This window comes from Peromyscus leucopus, chromosome 8a (genome assembly GCF_004664715.2).
Source record: "Peromyscus leucopus breed LL Stock chromosome 8a, UCI_PerLeu_2.1, whole genome shotgun sequence".
Taxonomy (NCBI): Eukaryota; Metazoa; Chordata; class Mammalia; order Rodentia; family Cricetidae; genus Peromyscus; species Peromyscus leucopus.
This window is the reverse complement of record NC_051085.1, coordinates 15,461,722-15,477,535: the sequence shown is the minus strand read 5'-3', so window position 1 is coordinate 15,477,535 and position 15,814 is coordinate 15,461,722. Positions and strand designations below refer to the sequence as shown.

The 15,814-nt window shown below is 40.8% G+C and overlaps 1 protein-coding gene across 1 annotated transcript in view; it reads left to right on the top strand.

The window, feature by feature from the left end:
• Ros1 (ROS proto-oncogene 1, receptor tyrosine kinase) overlaps positions 1-14,692 on the top strand; it is a 124,722-nt gene extending 110,030 nt beyond the window's left edge. The window contains 5 exon segments of the mRNA XM_037200364.1: positions 426-523; positions 1,124-1,324; positions 2,313-2,447; positions 8,838-9,001; positions 14,290-14,692. Coding sequence (XP_037056259.1) covers positions 426-523; positions 1,124-1,324; positions 2,313-2,447; positions 8,838-9,001; positions 14,290-14,603 — 912 coding nt within the window. The 3' untranslated portion in view covers positions 14,604-14,692.
• The last annotated feature ends 1,122 nt before the right edge of the window (positions 14,693-15,814 follow it).

Below are 15,814 nucleotides of genomic sequence, written 5' to 3'. Positions count from 1 at the left end.
ACCCAATCATTAATCTAGCTAGCACGGGTTATTTTTAATAGGTCATTTCTACTACTGCGTGATCAGATACCATTTATTTATTAAGTGCTTATTGTATGTTGGCAATATTGTATATCTTATATTGAATCTTAAAAAGTCTGTCATAATATGCCCATTTTACATTGCAAGAAAATTGCCTAATTAATGAGCAAATTCACAGAATGGACAGGAGAACTAGATTTCAAATTTACAAATATAGCTTGCTACCATGTATAGTTGTATGTCTTCCTCTTGAGTCCTTGTAACTATAATAAAATTCCTTTAGAACACCATATATAAGAATATACGTTCATATATACATATGTATTCATATATATTCAGACATATATGTATGTATTTTCTGTCAGGTAAGAAAGTACTTAGAATGTTTCCTTTATCTCTAACAGTTTCATGGCCCTTTGCTCACCTTGGTTGACCTTGTAGAGCTGTGTGTAGATATTTCAAAAGGCTGTGTCTACTTGGAAGAGATGCGCTTCATTCATAGGTACTATGATATTTTGGATACAAGGTTATTGGGTGGTCACATGACAACCATGTATAGTTTGGGTCTCCCACACTATAGAGCTAAACAGTTTCATTCCTTCGAAGGAACAGTGTTACTTAAAGAGTCTCTGTGTTAGTTACTTTTCTCATTACTGTGACAAAATGCCTGGCAAGTGTAACTTAAAGAAGGGAAAGGTTTATTTTGCTTATAGTTGGGGAGAACAATGCATCATAGCGGGGGGGGGGGGGGGGGGGCGGGGGGGGTGTTGTGCTAGCAGGGGTGTGAGACAACTGAATCTCTGTACTCAGGAAGCAGGGGGAGGTGAATGCTGGTGCTCAGCTGGGTTTCTCCTTTTTATGTAATCTGGGACCCTACCTAGTAACTCTTCACAGTTAGGGTAGGTTCTCCCACCTCAGCTAACCATATGGAAACTCCCTCACAGACATGCCCAGAGATCTGTTTCCTGAGTGGTTCTGAATCCTGTCAGGTTGTCAACTGACGTTAGTCGTCAGATGTCTCCCTTCTTTCCAGACTGTCTAGCATGACTTGTATGATTTCTGGGATGCTGTTTACCGCTATTAACTGTGACTTCTACTATAGGGATCTTGCAGCTCGGAACTGCCTTGTATCTGTGAAAGACTATACCAGTCCTCGGATAGTCAAGATTGGTGACTTTGGACTGGCAAGGGAAATCTATAAAAATGATTATTATAGAAAGAGAGGAGAAGGCCTGCTTCCTGTTCGGTGGATGGCTCCAGAAAACTTGATGGATGGAATCTTCACTTCTCAGTCTGATGTATGGTGAGCTAAACAGGACACAGAAAAATGAGGGCAAAACTGCCAAATATCAGGATGTATAACTTTGCTCTTTTAAGAAAATTAATTTATTCCCCCCCACTGTGTATGATATGTATGCAGGGACATTAGTGATTCACTCGAGGCTGGTAGATGAAGAGAACTATTACATGTCTCAAGTCCTTTACATATCTCTCTCTCCTCTCTCTCTCAATTTTTTATCATTTATTTTAAAATTGTACATGAAATAGACTCATTTATTTCAACATTTTGCTATATACCAAAGGTTTGCAACTAGTAGAAATGGAACTTATCAGCAATGTTCATGGAAGTGCCCCAATACTGACTGTGGGGGATGTTTCTTCACTAGTTTATATATGGATCATAAAAAAAAAAAAAAAAAATAGACATTGAGGAAGTTTGGTCTCTTCGTTATTTGAATCTTGCTTATTGTTCCCAACTTTTGATTAGAGCTCCTAAAAGTTTATAAATTTGTTCAGTGAATTTTAAGTTGTTTAAGCCATAGAAAAAAATCACATAGGAGAAGAAACTTTGCCCTTAGCAATCCATTTTTATTCATAACTTTCTTCTCTGTGTTTATCATTATTCTATCCTCTTTAAATTCAGGGTAGGGGGAGGAAATGGTGACCAGCTCTCTTGCTCACCTCCATGTACGTCTGCATGTATTCATGTGTGCTTCTGTCTCTGTGTACATGTGTGCCTGTGCATGTTCCTGCGTGTAGGTCTGGGTCTTCATGTGTATGCCTCCTACTAAGCCTTTCTGTCATCTTTGAAATGTCGCTCATCCACAGTGTCTTGTTCTACTTTTTCTTAATATCAACCTCCTTTTAAGTCTCCTATTTGCTTTTTATAAGGCCAATAATGCCAATCACAAAGTAGGCCCTGTAGCCCCAGGAACAATGATGTTGGAGAAGCTACTGTAAACCTGATGTTTGTAATAAATATAATTAAAGAGAACCCTTTAACATCCTAGGTCTTTTGGAATTCTGGTTTGGGAGATTTTAACTCTTGGTCATCAACCTTATCCAGCGCATTCCAACCTTGATGTTTTAAACTATGTGCAAGACGGAGGAAGACTGGAGCCACCAAGAAATTGTCCTGATGATCTGTAAGTTAATTATGTTAACATAAGCACCCCCAAAACAGAAACATGTGCACACACAGTCTTAGGGCTCGCTGGCATGGCCTGTTAAAAGAAAACCTGGGATTTATATACTTGTGCATCCCACATAAAATACAAACTGAGGATGGGACTTAATTTATGTATGGCTTTGTTTTTACATATGCATGTAAGTATTTTGCTTCAATACAAAATTTGGGGAGTATAATATATTTGTAGTCATAGTAAGTAAATTCAAATAAATAAATATAAGACTCTCTCTCTCTCTCTCTCTCTCTCTCTCTCTCTCTGTGTGTGTGTGTGTGTGTGTGTGTGTGTGTGTGTGTATGTGTGTGTGTGTACTTCATTTTACTTTGAGAGTCTTTATTTGGATGCTATCTGACCTGTGTCTTAAAATATTTTACTAAATAGGAATATGTTAGTTAAAAGTTGTATTATCTTTTTGATATAGCTTATACTAATCGATGGGATATAGTATTACTAAGAGTTGTACAGATTGATTTGTTTATACACTTAGCCCCAAATTCCTGTGTATTATTAAGAATTATAGAAATTGATTTGTTTATATACTTAGCCCAAAATTCCTGTGAGTGACTTGGTCAAATTGATTCTAGCTACTACTGAGTTCTACTGGTTACCCCCCCCCCCACTCCAAGAGTGAGTGATTTGAGCTTAATTGCAAAAGAAAAAATTTCAGCTATGCTGAATACAAATTCCCTTCCCATGGACATTGTCCATAGAAATATTGTCTTGGAACTTTTTCCGAGGGGTGTTTTACCTAAAAGGTTTGTAAAAAACAAAAACAAAACCAAAAAACAAATAACAAGCAAGTATAAACATTGTATATACTGCCAAGCCAAACATTGTGTGTACAGATGTCTTCATGCCAGGGCCACAGCTCTTGTGCATCTTGGAATGTACTCTGAATGAGAAAATAGAGGCGGCAGTCGGATGGCCAGCCAGCACGTAATAAAGTGCTAAACTGTGTGGTACAGACAAATGCAAAAGGAATTAGCAGTATGCGGATGCACACCACGGTTGTACTGCCTTGACGGTGCTGTGTTATTTCGAGGACTATTTAGACTTGAGCCAAAGAATGATTAAGAGCTGGGCACCTTGGTTGGATGTTGTACTGGTGAATGTTTCTGCATTATATCAATCTTCTGGCTAGAAGATATAAGTTACCACATGTTTCTGATTCAGCCTTTAAACTTTGCTGGTGTATACACACTTGGCCACATTTGGTAGCAGCACCTTAAACTGATTCAATGAGTCTTTTGTGGGGAGACAGGGAAAATCTTTAACTTAAAGAAATTAGATAAAACATTTAATTTAGTGCTAGAGGCAAAAAAAAAAAAAAACTAATATGTACAAACACGAAATAAAATTTAACTCCACAGTTGGAAAACTCATCACTATTTTCTAGTTCTTTTCATCTCTCAAACACTCCCAAGTTCTCTCTAGAGTCTCACTTACATAAAAATTTCCTTATGCTTTTATAATTTCGTCTTTCATGTTATTCCCTTCCAGCAGGGGTAGGCAACACATGTCATCAAAATCATGCCATATTTCTGAGTAGGCTTTTAAGGAATAGATGGTTGAATTATAAAGTTTTACTGTGTTCACGTGTTTTGTTTTGGGATGAGTATAAACTGATGTGTTGTAAAATAGAAAACACAAGCATCTCAGGTTTTGCTCTATTTCAAGGTATTAAAAACTCAAGGAGGAAGAAGTACTAGAATGTTTTTTATTAGGAGTGGGGGAAAGGATAACATTTTGTGTGCTTTTATCTTAAATTAGCTTCTCATTTAAACATATTATTGACCTAATTGTTTTCCTTTTTCTAATTTAAAATAGATTTTTTTCCACATGATATATTCTGGTTTTGGTTCCTCCTACCCTATCTCCTCCCAGATCCTCCCCACCTCCTCACCAACCCAGATCTACTTCCTTTCTTGGTTTCTCTCATTAGAAACAAACAGGTGTCTACAAACTGTAATAATAAAGTAAGACAAAACAAAACCGAACACAACAGAATAGGACCAAACAAACAAATGAGCAGAAAAACAAAGTACAAGAAACACACGTAGATGCAAACATACACACTGGCAAACACAGAAATCTCATAAAAACACAAACTTGGAAACCAGTATATATAAGTAAAAGAAACAAACAAAACAAAATAATAACATAAACAATAAAAAGCCCTCCCAAAAATATCAATGAGTATTGACCTACTTTTTATAAAAAATATACTTCCTTGAAACCAAGATTGCCCATTGATGGTTTTGAAATCCATTTGAACATTATAAAAACAAACAAGCAGTACTTCTGGCTGCATGACTCTGCAGAGCCCTGGAGAGAGTTAAGAGCCATCATGGAAGTGGACCTCTCAGGCCATTCAAGCTGGCCGTGGTGTTAAGTTGTCATGATAAAGATTAACTACTCTCCTTGGAGTCCACGGGGAGCTAGGTTTTATTTGAAGCGCTCCTCTGAGATCACAGGCCCAGCTTAGAAGTCTATGCTGAGCCACGTTGCATCTCCACCTGCCCCCTAAATACTCTCGCACCTGCGTGCTTTCTGGGTCAGGTGAGCTCGGGATGGCCTGCTTTCCTTAGCTATTGCTGGAATGTGGAGTTCAGAGCATTCCTGGATTCTGTTCAAGGCTCAGTCAGGTGTACGGGGGAAAGAGGGGGTGAGGGGGGAGTGGAGTGGTGGGAGGGTGGAGAGGGCAGTCAACAGTGTTCTCTCTGGCTTTTACTGTGCACGACCACCACACCACTCTGTGAAGAAACAGGATCAAAGGGAAACCTGCTGCACCAAGAGCTTTCTGGGACCCTGTGATGGGTGCATCACAGTCACAGACTTACTGGAGAGACCCTCAGATGTAGGAGGCAACAATGGCAGGCTGAAGAGTCATAACAGATCACTTTTGATTCTTAAAAATGTTCAGCTCGGTTCTCAGTAAGTCTCTCTGGGATTGGACACAATGAAAAGAGGGATTCTTGAAGTTTGTATTTTATGTGTCCTATTTAAATAGTTACAGATACTTGCCTGCTTAAAAGTAAAAGATGCTATGACCTTTTCCTCTGTCAAACTTCAATGACTTCATGATTCCAAGGACTTTAATATGCATGAAGAGTAATACTGAACACAGCTAATGAGTCTCATGCTATTTTGAAAAAAACAAAACAAAACAAAACCAAAGATGTAAAGAAGATCAAAGGGTCACATAGTGAGTGGAAGGATTTGAATCCCAATTCTTAGCCAAATGAATTACTCCAAGTAGAGGGAATACTTTCCTAGAATTAAAACAAGCATCCCCCACAGATTTAAATGAACCCAAGAAATAGAAAATGCAGCTAGACTTGAGTGTCCATTACTACGACTTTAGAGGTGTGTAATGTACAGTCCTAAACACTGACGTTGAGCGTTGGTAAGAAGCCACCCCCTGAACCACAGCTGTAATTGTCAATTTACTTGAAAGACCTAAGTAAAGCTCTCTTAGGATTATTAAGTTCTTAAAAGCCTCTTCATTCATCCCATCACCAGTTTATTGCTGTGCGAGGCTCTACTCTTTACTTTCAGCCATGGCAGCTTGAAGTAGCTCCTCCCTCTCCCCTTAGTCTGCCCCTGCCTCTGTATACTGGGCCAAGCAGGTTTTGAACACTGTGTTTGGCCATCTAGAAGGTACAGGGTGATGAGTGGGTTCAACGTAAGGTAAAGCCTTCCTAGGTAAAAACATTAAGCGTGTCCGCGTAAACAGTGTATACAGATAAAACACGAGGCTGCGCCTTCCAAGGAGAGTAGGTGTGTGGGTGATGGGCTAAGTGTCGGCTGTGGGGGTGACTTCTGTCCAACTGCCTTCACTATCTCCTCTCTTCTTCCTTTTGCTCCTGCAAGGAGTGCCTACCAAGGAGGTTCCAGGCAAGTTAACACTTGGTAACTGAAATGCGATGTCTTGACACATTTTTGTCAGTATCTAGACAATTATTTCTATTTTCAGAAATGCTGCCTTGAAGAATTACTCCATTTTCTCATTTTAATTCTTAAGAAAACTTCTAGGTTAGCCATCCAGATTATGTTTTAATTATTGCTTGAAGATCCACAATCTAATATCAGTTATAATCTTATCGCTAATGGTCATCAGGGAAATTTGTCAGTCGGCTTTGTTCCTGCAAAACACAGATTATAAAAAAAGGGGGTGGAGGTTATAGATTTGGTTATTGTTCAGTTCTTTCTCAGATATGATTCTAACATAATAAAAATAAAGCTGTCTGGCATTCTGTAACCAGACTATATATCCCTTGAAGGCATCAGAACAGTCCACAGGAAACATTCAGTGCTGTTTCTCACAATACCCTGGTATTCAGCACTAACGTGGACTTGAGTCACATGACTAGAAATGAAATAAATGCAAGTGGAGTTTTTATTATAGTGAATCCACGACTGCATTATAGTTCCTAAAACAGATACTTAAATGCCTGTGATGACTTCTGGGTAATTGTCACCTAGTAATTGAATATAATCTTGTTTTCATTACCTTAGACATCATCATAAAGTCTCTTAGTCTTTAGTATATACCGTCTACTTGGCTCCTGTACAGCCCAATATCCATCTATCCATCAGCTAGAACGATCAATTACAAATTCAGTGTGCGCACTTGAAGACCTCTGATAGCTCCTTGCCTGGTTTGTGAGACCTGGGTGATCCTGCTTTCCCTTCTGATGCCATTGCATTCTTCCCCTCCACGACTGCACTTCAGCCATTCTGGCCTTCAGATCTTCAAATGTGCCAAGCTCTTTCCAAATTCAGGACTTTGCACATGCTTTCCCCTCTTCTGGTGCGCTCCATGACTTTGGTACACACCCTGCCTCAGGGACTAGCATCTTCTTTTCCTACACGTTCATGGACTTAAACGGCATCACGCTAATACTTTTAAATACTTAGCAGTTCATGTTTATTTATCTATTCTTTGTTCATCCCTAATCTGCTTCATAGCTCTGAAAAAAAAGAAGCAGGTGGTTGATCATAGCTAGTATCTTCTAGACATGGCAGCGAAGCTACACCCATGGATCTTAACAAGATGGTTGCCTAAACAGGACCCCAGAATGCAACACCAGTTGATTTGTGAACATGGACTAGAAAAATTTCCAAGGTCCTACCCCTAGACAAAGAGCTACAAGTAACCAAAGGCTACTGAGAGAGAGAGAAAGAATCATTTTTTCCCCAGTGATGAGCTCTCCAGTCTCAAGTGGTCAGCCCTAAACACACGTACATATATGAGCAATGATAAATGAACTCAGTAGCTGTGTGTGTGTGTGTGTGTGTGTGTGTGTGTGTGTGTGTGACACAATGATAAATTTTTTGTTTGCTTTTTTTGAGACAGTGCCTCTATGTAGCCCTGGCTGCCTTAGAACTCACAGAGATCTGCCTACCTCTGCCTCCCAAGTGCTGGGGTGCAACACTATGCCTTGCTCAATAATAATTTAAAAAGAAAAGGTTATAAAGTTGTTGAGAGGGAGTGAGGAGCATGGAAGGAGTTGGGGGAAAGGATGAAAATTGTGTATATATGGTACTCATATATGAAATTCTGAAAAAAAAAATTTAAAAAGTTTGTCACTTAGAAAACCCATAATGGAAGTAATGGAGCTACCTAGAGTCCATTGGCTCCTTATTAGTTGTGGGTGTATACAGGGTGGATGAGACCTGTTACTCTGGATTAAATTCCAGATCAGCCCTGAAGATTAGAAAGGACCCCTCAGGGTCCCAATATTCTGCTGGTGTAAAACAAGTGTCTAATAAATCTCTAATGAGTCAATAGATATATGCTGTTATAAATACTGTATAGACATTTCTTAGGCAGCCATTCAGAAAAAGGCTAATTAGTCAAGCTATCATGAATGTCTGGGGAACTGAGTGTCTGAATTAATCCTGGCAGTGTATGAGGAACAGCCCTGCTGGACTCAAATCTGGTTTCCACCTCTCATTCTGCCACTGGACATCTCTGTAGACTGGAGTAAACCTTAGATTTTGTGATGTCTATCTGTGCAGTTTAAAAAATAGTCTCTGCTTCTTCAATAGCGTTTAAAGGTGTTATTTCCTTGATGAGCTAAGTAGACCTTTCCAAGCATCCATTCACCCATCTGTCAACTTGGATTGACTACTACTGAGATAATGTCAACTTTTCAAAAGAAATGTCCCACTTATGATAGGCGCTAGTATTGTAGCCACTCTTAAAAACCAATCTTCGCCCTGTTCATTTGGGTTAAACGTGGGAAAACAGAAACAACTCAGGCTCTGTAACATGCCCTTCCTGGAATTATTAGTAATGACGTCCTGGCATAAGTGCTCTCCTATCTTCTCCCCCATGTCCAGGTGGAATTTAATGTCCCAATGCTGGGCTCAAGAACCTGACCAAAGACCCACTTTCCATAACATTCATGACAAGCTTCAGTTATTCAGAAATTTTTCCTTAAATCATGTTTCTTGGTGTGGAGAAGAAGCGCACGCCAGTGGAGTCATCAATAAAGGCTTTGAAGGTAAGGTTGATTCTTCAGCATTTTCTCCTCAGTGTGGCTGAGCAAGGTTACAGTGGAATGTACCCAGAAGGCACTTTAGGGTAGGTAAGGATAATAACATGCTGGTACCCTCACTTTCCTGTTTGTTGTGTACATCTTTGAAAAATACCTTGCATTGTATATTAAAATTTTAAAAAGATCATGCTTATCTAAGGTGTGCCTTAAAAAGAGTGTGCCTGCTCGGCTGTCTCCCTGCAGCCTGCTCATGGTCTCCCTACCTTCCACCAGTTGTATTTCAAGTGCAGAGTTTAGTTTAGATAATTAGAGACTCTCTGTTTATGGCACATTGTCATCATTGGCCTCTGCAGGGCTTCTCCGTTATTTTGTTTATTTGTTTAGTCCGTTTGTCTCCATATTCCTCTCTGGCTCAACTTCCTCTCCTCCCCTGCCAATTACTAAGCATTCTAATTACTTTGATGAATATCTTTCTATTTGTATGTTTTCCCGAAAATATGTAGTTTGGCATGCATGAATATGAGAGACTGGCACAACAAGCTGGGGGACCTGAATAGAAGACAGAAAAGGAAGAAGAAAACCCCAAAGCAGTGTTGTCATGGAAACCCAAAGTACAGTGAGCAGCTAGTGAAGGAAGGAGTGGGTGAATACTTGGGAAATAGCCAGCCTTCCAGAGGGATACGTGCATCTTATGGTCGACCTGCATTTTGTTATTTATTTAAGTATTCTTTTCTTTAAAATTTTTTAATTTGAGGCAGGGCCTTATGTAGCCCAAGCTGGCTTCACACTCCCTGTGTAACTGAGGAGGACTTTGAATTCCTGATGAGCCTCTTGCCTTATCTTGGGAGTGCTAACATTCCAAGTGTAATTTACTTGTAATCTTATTGGGCTTCACCTGCATTGTATTTTGAAAAAAATTCAGGTTTTTGTTCATGGAATCGTCCTAGGGTATTAAGAATATTTCATAAAAGTCACAGAGGCTGCCCGGACGGCTGCCTCAGGTTAGCTCTTCCGAGGCTCTACCAGAGGTTTCCACGGCCCTGTGAATGGTTCACTGTGAGGCTGAGAGAGGGAGCAAATGATGCTGACATCAAAACATCCTCACATACTCACTGAATTACGATACAAATGGGCTGTACAACCAGGCAGAACAGAAGAACTTATCCCTGACTGCTGGCTAGAAGTGATGCACCATTTTGGTCTGCTAAGTGTTGACAAAGAGAACTGAAGTTCTAATTATTAGCAATAAAGTCCAATGTGGTGACACACGCCTACCATCTCACACAGGGAGTTCCAGGAAGCCAGGGATGCATAGTGAGACTTTGTCCCAAGAAACAAAAAAGAAACAAATAAATATCATTAATAAAATCAGAGAAGTGGAGATCAGCATTCGGAAAAATGGAGTGGGGAACTTTAGCGGGAAATAATTAAACTATGATGTTGTAGAGACTAATCTGGGCTGATAGACGTCTAACTGTAGTAAGAGAGAAATCATCATTCTGCTTTTTGAAGTTAAGGAAGGGAAACAAATATGGGAGCCACCACAGCTTTGACAGCCAAGGTTACCATTGAAGAAGAAAGGCAGAGAAGAGAGAAGAAACAGTGAAGAGTGAGGTTTGCATATTTGCAAAAATGTAAATCCTGGGGGGGTTTCTGCAAGGCAAACCTGAAAGCATTTTTTTTTTTTATACAGAAAACTCACAGAGAAATGTATTAATAGTTTGCTGCTTTGCAGACTGATGAGCATATTCAACACAACATTGAAGTGTTCGTCTTTGTTGTCAGTATGGAGATATATAAGAAGCCAAGCAAGTCATTGGAAGGACTTCTTCCATTTTTAAATGGAGCAATGCGGGGTTACAGCAATAATAACAATAATGCTATACCTATCTTCTGGTCCCACTGACCTAATGGGGGAGAAGGAGGTCAGAAGGGGGAGGGGGTAGAAGGGGAGGAGTGAGGGAGAGGAAGTGAGGAGAGAGAGAGAGAGAGAGAGAGAGAGAGAGAGAGAGAGAGAGAGAGAGAGAGAGAGAGAGAGATTAGTAACATATCTGGGCACCTAGTAAAAATATCCCAATGACTTCATCCCAACGTTTGTGTAAACATCACCTCACCAGCCCAGAGAGTTCCACAGGAAAGAAATCTCAGGGCTCCTGTGCTGATCTAAACATAGCCAGTCAGCCGGCGTGTGTCTCGCCTCTAAATGCCCTGTCTTACTCGGAAGTCTTTATTTTAATATTTCCCCTCCAGAGAGGTTGCTGAGTGCCTGCCACCTTTGCTCAGAATGTCCACCTTAGCTCTGCTCTGTAGGTTTTAGAGTGAACACTTTTTAAATGAAAGTATCAACACAAGCTCTCCCATCACCAGCATCTCTCCTAAGCTCTTTATGCAACAGGATGTATTAATTGCTAAAAGCTTGCCAGGGCCAAGTTGCTAAATATTGCTGCCAGCCCTCTGAACCAATGAAGTTAGTTGGTTAATGGTTTTTCTTAGCCACACAGAAGTATAATTTGCAAAAAAGAAATGTATCTGTTTCATATAAATGATCATTTTTTTTCTCACATTCTACAAAGCCAAAATAATTAAACTTATGCCTGGTGGCAATGTTCCAATACACTATTGAAGCAGCTAACAAGGGTGGGAAGGTGTGAACTGTAGATAGAGTTGTATGATGTCTCCAAGCCTCCTAAAAGCATCTTAATGAAGAGCAATTCTCCTTCATTCCATTGGAGCCGCTGAATGACTTAATGTTAAATATCTTATTTCCTCTATTTGTTGATATTTCCTATTGCTATTATTATAGATAGCAAGTTTTTCAACATCTGTAGTTCATATTGGTGATAGCCACAGTTAGTGGAAATTGGGTTGTCTCTGGGTATTCAGGACTTAGGGACTAGCCAAACTTGACATCTTACGAAGGGCATCCTATCCTCTTCACTTCCCACACAGCATGGAAATTCAACCCACCCCTTAGAGAGACACATCAGGACACAAACTCATTCTAGCTGCATGGCCTTGAGCACATTATGGAGCTCCTTCCTGCCTCACCTCCCTGGCCCGTTCAGTGCAGATAACAGCAGTACCTAACTAATCGGGAAAACCGAGTTAACACATGACTATCCCCTTGAGTGTTGCTTAATGCATAATAAGGGCTCTATAAGGGTTAACCTGAACAATAATCATAATCATTATCAGATACTTCATGTCATCCTCCTCCTCCTTCACCTTGCCACCCACCTCGGTCAGGTGTGCATCCTTTCCCTTGTATGCACTGCTGAAGATGACCAGCTGCGCTGGCTTCCTGCTGTTACTTCATCGGGCATGCCCCTGCCTCAGAAGCCTTGTTCTTCTCCCTCCTTTCAGTGCTCTTAGAGTAGCCACACATCTGAGCCTACTGAGGGCCACAGGAGGAGGCAGACCTAGTGGCACAGTCCTGTTACCCCTGCACTTAGGAGGCTGAGGCAGAAGGGCTGCGAGTTCAAGTCTTCCCTGGGAGACTCAGGGTAGTAGCCCTGTCTGAAAAAACGTACAAAAGGCCAGGGATGTAGTTCAGTGGTCGATGACTTGGGTAGCATGATTGAGGCCCTAGGCTCAACCTCCTGTACTGTGTTGAACAACAACAACAACAAAAAAAAATTAAAACAAAATGCAAGTGCTACGTAGTAAATTCCCTCATTTAACCTGTGTTTCTGCTAACATTTCATCTCCTTCAGGGATACTTTGTGACTGCTATTTAAAACGGCAGCTCCTGGCTTTTTGCAGCCCACTACCTAGGGGGGGACCCCTTGCACAGCCTGGAGGCAGGGGGAGGGGCTTGGACCTGCCTCTCCTGAATGTACCAGGCTCTGCTGACTCCACATGGGAGACCTTGACTTGGAGGAGGTGGGAATGGGGAGGGGGAGGCTGAAGGGGCAGGAGGAGGAAAGAGAGGGGGATCTGTGGTTGGTATGTAAAATGAATAAAAAATTCCTTAATTAAAAAAAATAAAAATAAAAATGGCAGCGCCTTTCCATACTGTTATTCTCTAAGCCAGCTGTTCCCAACCTGTGGGTTGTGACCCCTTTGGGGGTCGAACATCCCTTCCACAGGGTCATCTAAGACCATCTGCATATCAGATATTTATGTTACAATTTATAGCAGTAGCAAAAATTACAGTTATGAAGTAGCAATACAAATAATTTTACAGTTGGGGGGTCACCATAGCATGGGGAACTGTATTAAAGGGTCCCCACATTGGGAAGACTGAGAACCACTGCTCTAGGCCTTTATTCTGCCCATTGCTTTCCACAAAACTACTGTCACGTGATGTAGGATCTAACAATTTATTGCCCATCTCTTTCCATCAGAATGTAAACCCTGAAGAGCAATGACTCTGTGTTATAGATCAGCACTACGTGCCTTACTTCTGGTAGACTGTCTATCTTTTATCTTAACAAGCAACCAGTAGCCTGGCGTGGCTGTATACACCTGGGAATCCCAGCACATGTGAAGCTGATACAGGAGGATCACTTTCAGTTCATGGCTAATCTGGTCTACATAACAGGACCACATCTTAGAAAGAGATAGATAGATAGATAGATAGATAGATAGATAGATAGATAGATAGATAGATAGATAGGTAGATAGATAGAGAAGAAAAGTATATATTGAATACAAGAAGTTAAATTACCAGATATAAAGGAATAAACTTTTAAAGGTAGGTAGTAAATTGTATGATAAAGTGTGATGAAAAGGTCAAAAAGGCAAGAAGAGCTTCCTGGGGTTCCTAACCTTTATCATAAAGGCAGTGGCCTGTTTTATACATTTAGAGACTCTCATTTCTGGGGTGTCATGGTATTTTGTACAGTCCTTTGTGTAATTGCACATCACCACCTACAGTGACATGTCTCCTTCTTTTCTTTTCTTCTTTTTTTTTAAGATTTATTTATTTATTATGTATACAGCATGTATGAATGCATGCCAGAAGAGGGCATCAGGTCTCATTACAGGTGGTTGTGAGCCACCATGTGGTTGCTGGGAATTGAACTCAGGACTTCTGGAAGAGCAGTCAGTGTTCTTAACCTCTGAGCCATCTCTCCAGCCCCCCACTTCTTTTCTAGAGTGCTGTAGACTAAAGGTCTGGAAGCAGGCCCTATTTACTTAATTGTCTTCCTAGCATTTAGCTGTCCTCATAAAAACCTGCTAAGCAACAATATAAAGTTGAAGTTATCCCAGTTCCTATACAGCCTGTGTATTATTATGACAAACAAAAGACGTGAGATGGATACTGTAATAACGTCCATATTCATTCACAGGTGAAGATAATAAAAAAATGGTTGCTTTGAATTCAGATGATGTGATGCCGGTTGCATTGATGGAAACCAAGAACCAAGAAGGATTAAGCTATATGGTACTTGCCACAAAATGTAGCCAAGGCAAGGCAAATCCCAAGGATCCTCTAGGCCCTAAGGAATCTGGGTCTCGTGGCCTGAAGAAAGACGAGAAGCAACCACATGCAGACAAAGATTTCTGCCAAGAACCACAAGTGGCTGACTGCCCTCCTGGTGGGTCTGAAGGCTTGAACTATGCCTGTCTCACTCACAGCGGACATGGAGACATGTCTGATTAATGGCATCTCATAGGAAATAGAGCGCCGAGATAAAGGCCATGTCAAGTTCCTTGCAGAAAAAAGAATAAAGGTGTGGTGGTGGTCTATGACTCAACTGTCCAGCGAAGTCTCTGAGTACCGATCTTGGTTCCAGGGGCCATTTGGTTTCATTCACAGCATTCTCTTCACTAGTGACCCAACCTTCAGTGGGTTAAAAAAGGAACCTTCGTGTGTTTGGAAATCCCAGGACAATTCCTATGTCTGGGAGGAAAACACCATAGTCCCTCTCCTGGGCAGCTCTTTACTTTAGAGCACTGCCTGGCCCCTGTCTGGGATGTGGTAAAACCATCTTGACTAAATGGTTGGCAACAGGAATAGGTCCATTCAAGGACCTGAATGGAGGTGAGGTTGGGGTGGGTGGGTGGGTGTCTGCTAATGACCACCTGTCCTGCAGATTACCTTAAAAAGGATGCAGGAAACAGTTAGAAGCACATACAGGAGGGGGCCACCCCTGGGCCATGCAAAACCATTTGGCATGCTACTATTCTACTAAAATATTCTCTTTAGTCACCGCCGTAAAACATTCTGTATTTTTGGAAACTTGGATGAGCAGCTTTAGAACCATAAAAATCCTCTGAATCTCAAAGCTGAACGTTCTGTGACCATTGGGTGGCATAAAAATTATCTTGTGATTAAAAAAAAAAAGATTTTATATATAGTTTTTATTTTGTGTGGATGAGTGTTGGCCTGCCTGCGTGCATGTATGTGCACCACGTGTGTGTTTGGTGCCCTCAGAGGCTGGAAGGGAGTGTTGGATCTCCTGGAACTGGAATTACAGATGACTGTGAGGTACCATGCTGGGTGATGGGAATGGACCTGGGTCCTCTGGAAGAGCAGCCAGTGCTCCTAATTGCTGACCTTACTTACTCAATAGCCCCTGTCTTGTGATTTTTATGCCACAATGAAAACTAATATAAGGATTGTTTGGAGGAAGTGACTGGGATATAGTTCAGTGGAAAGCACTTGACTAGCATGAATGAAATCCTCAGTTCTATTCTCTCTCTCTCTCTCTCTCTCTCTCTCTCTCTCTCTCTCTCTCTCTCACACACACACACACACACACACACCCACACACACGCGTGCATGTGTTCCACACATTATTTTTTTGTCAGACATGATTTATATATAAAATCTAGAATAAATTATTCTTAAAATTAAATGTAATTATGCAC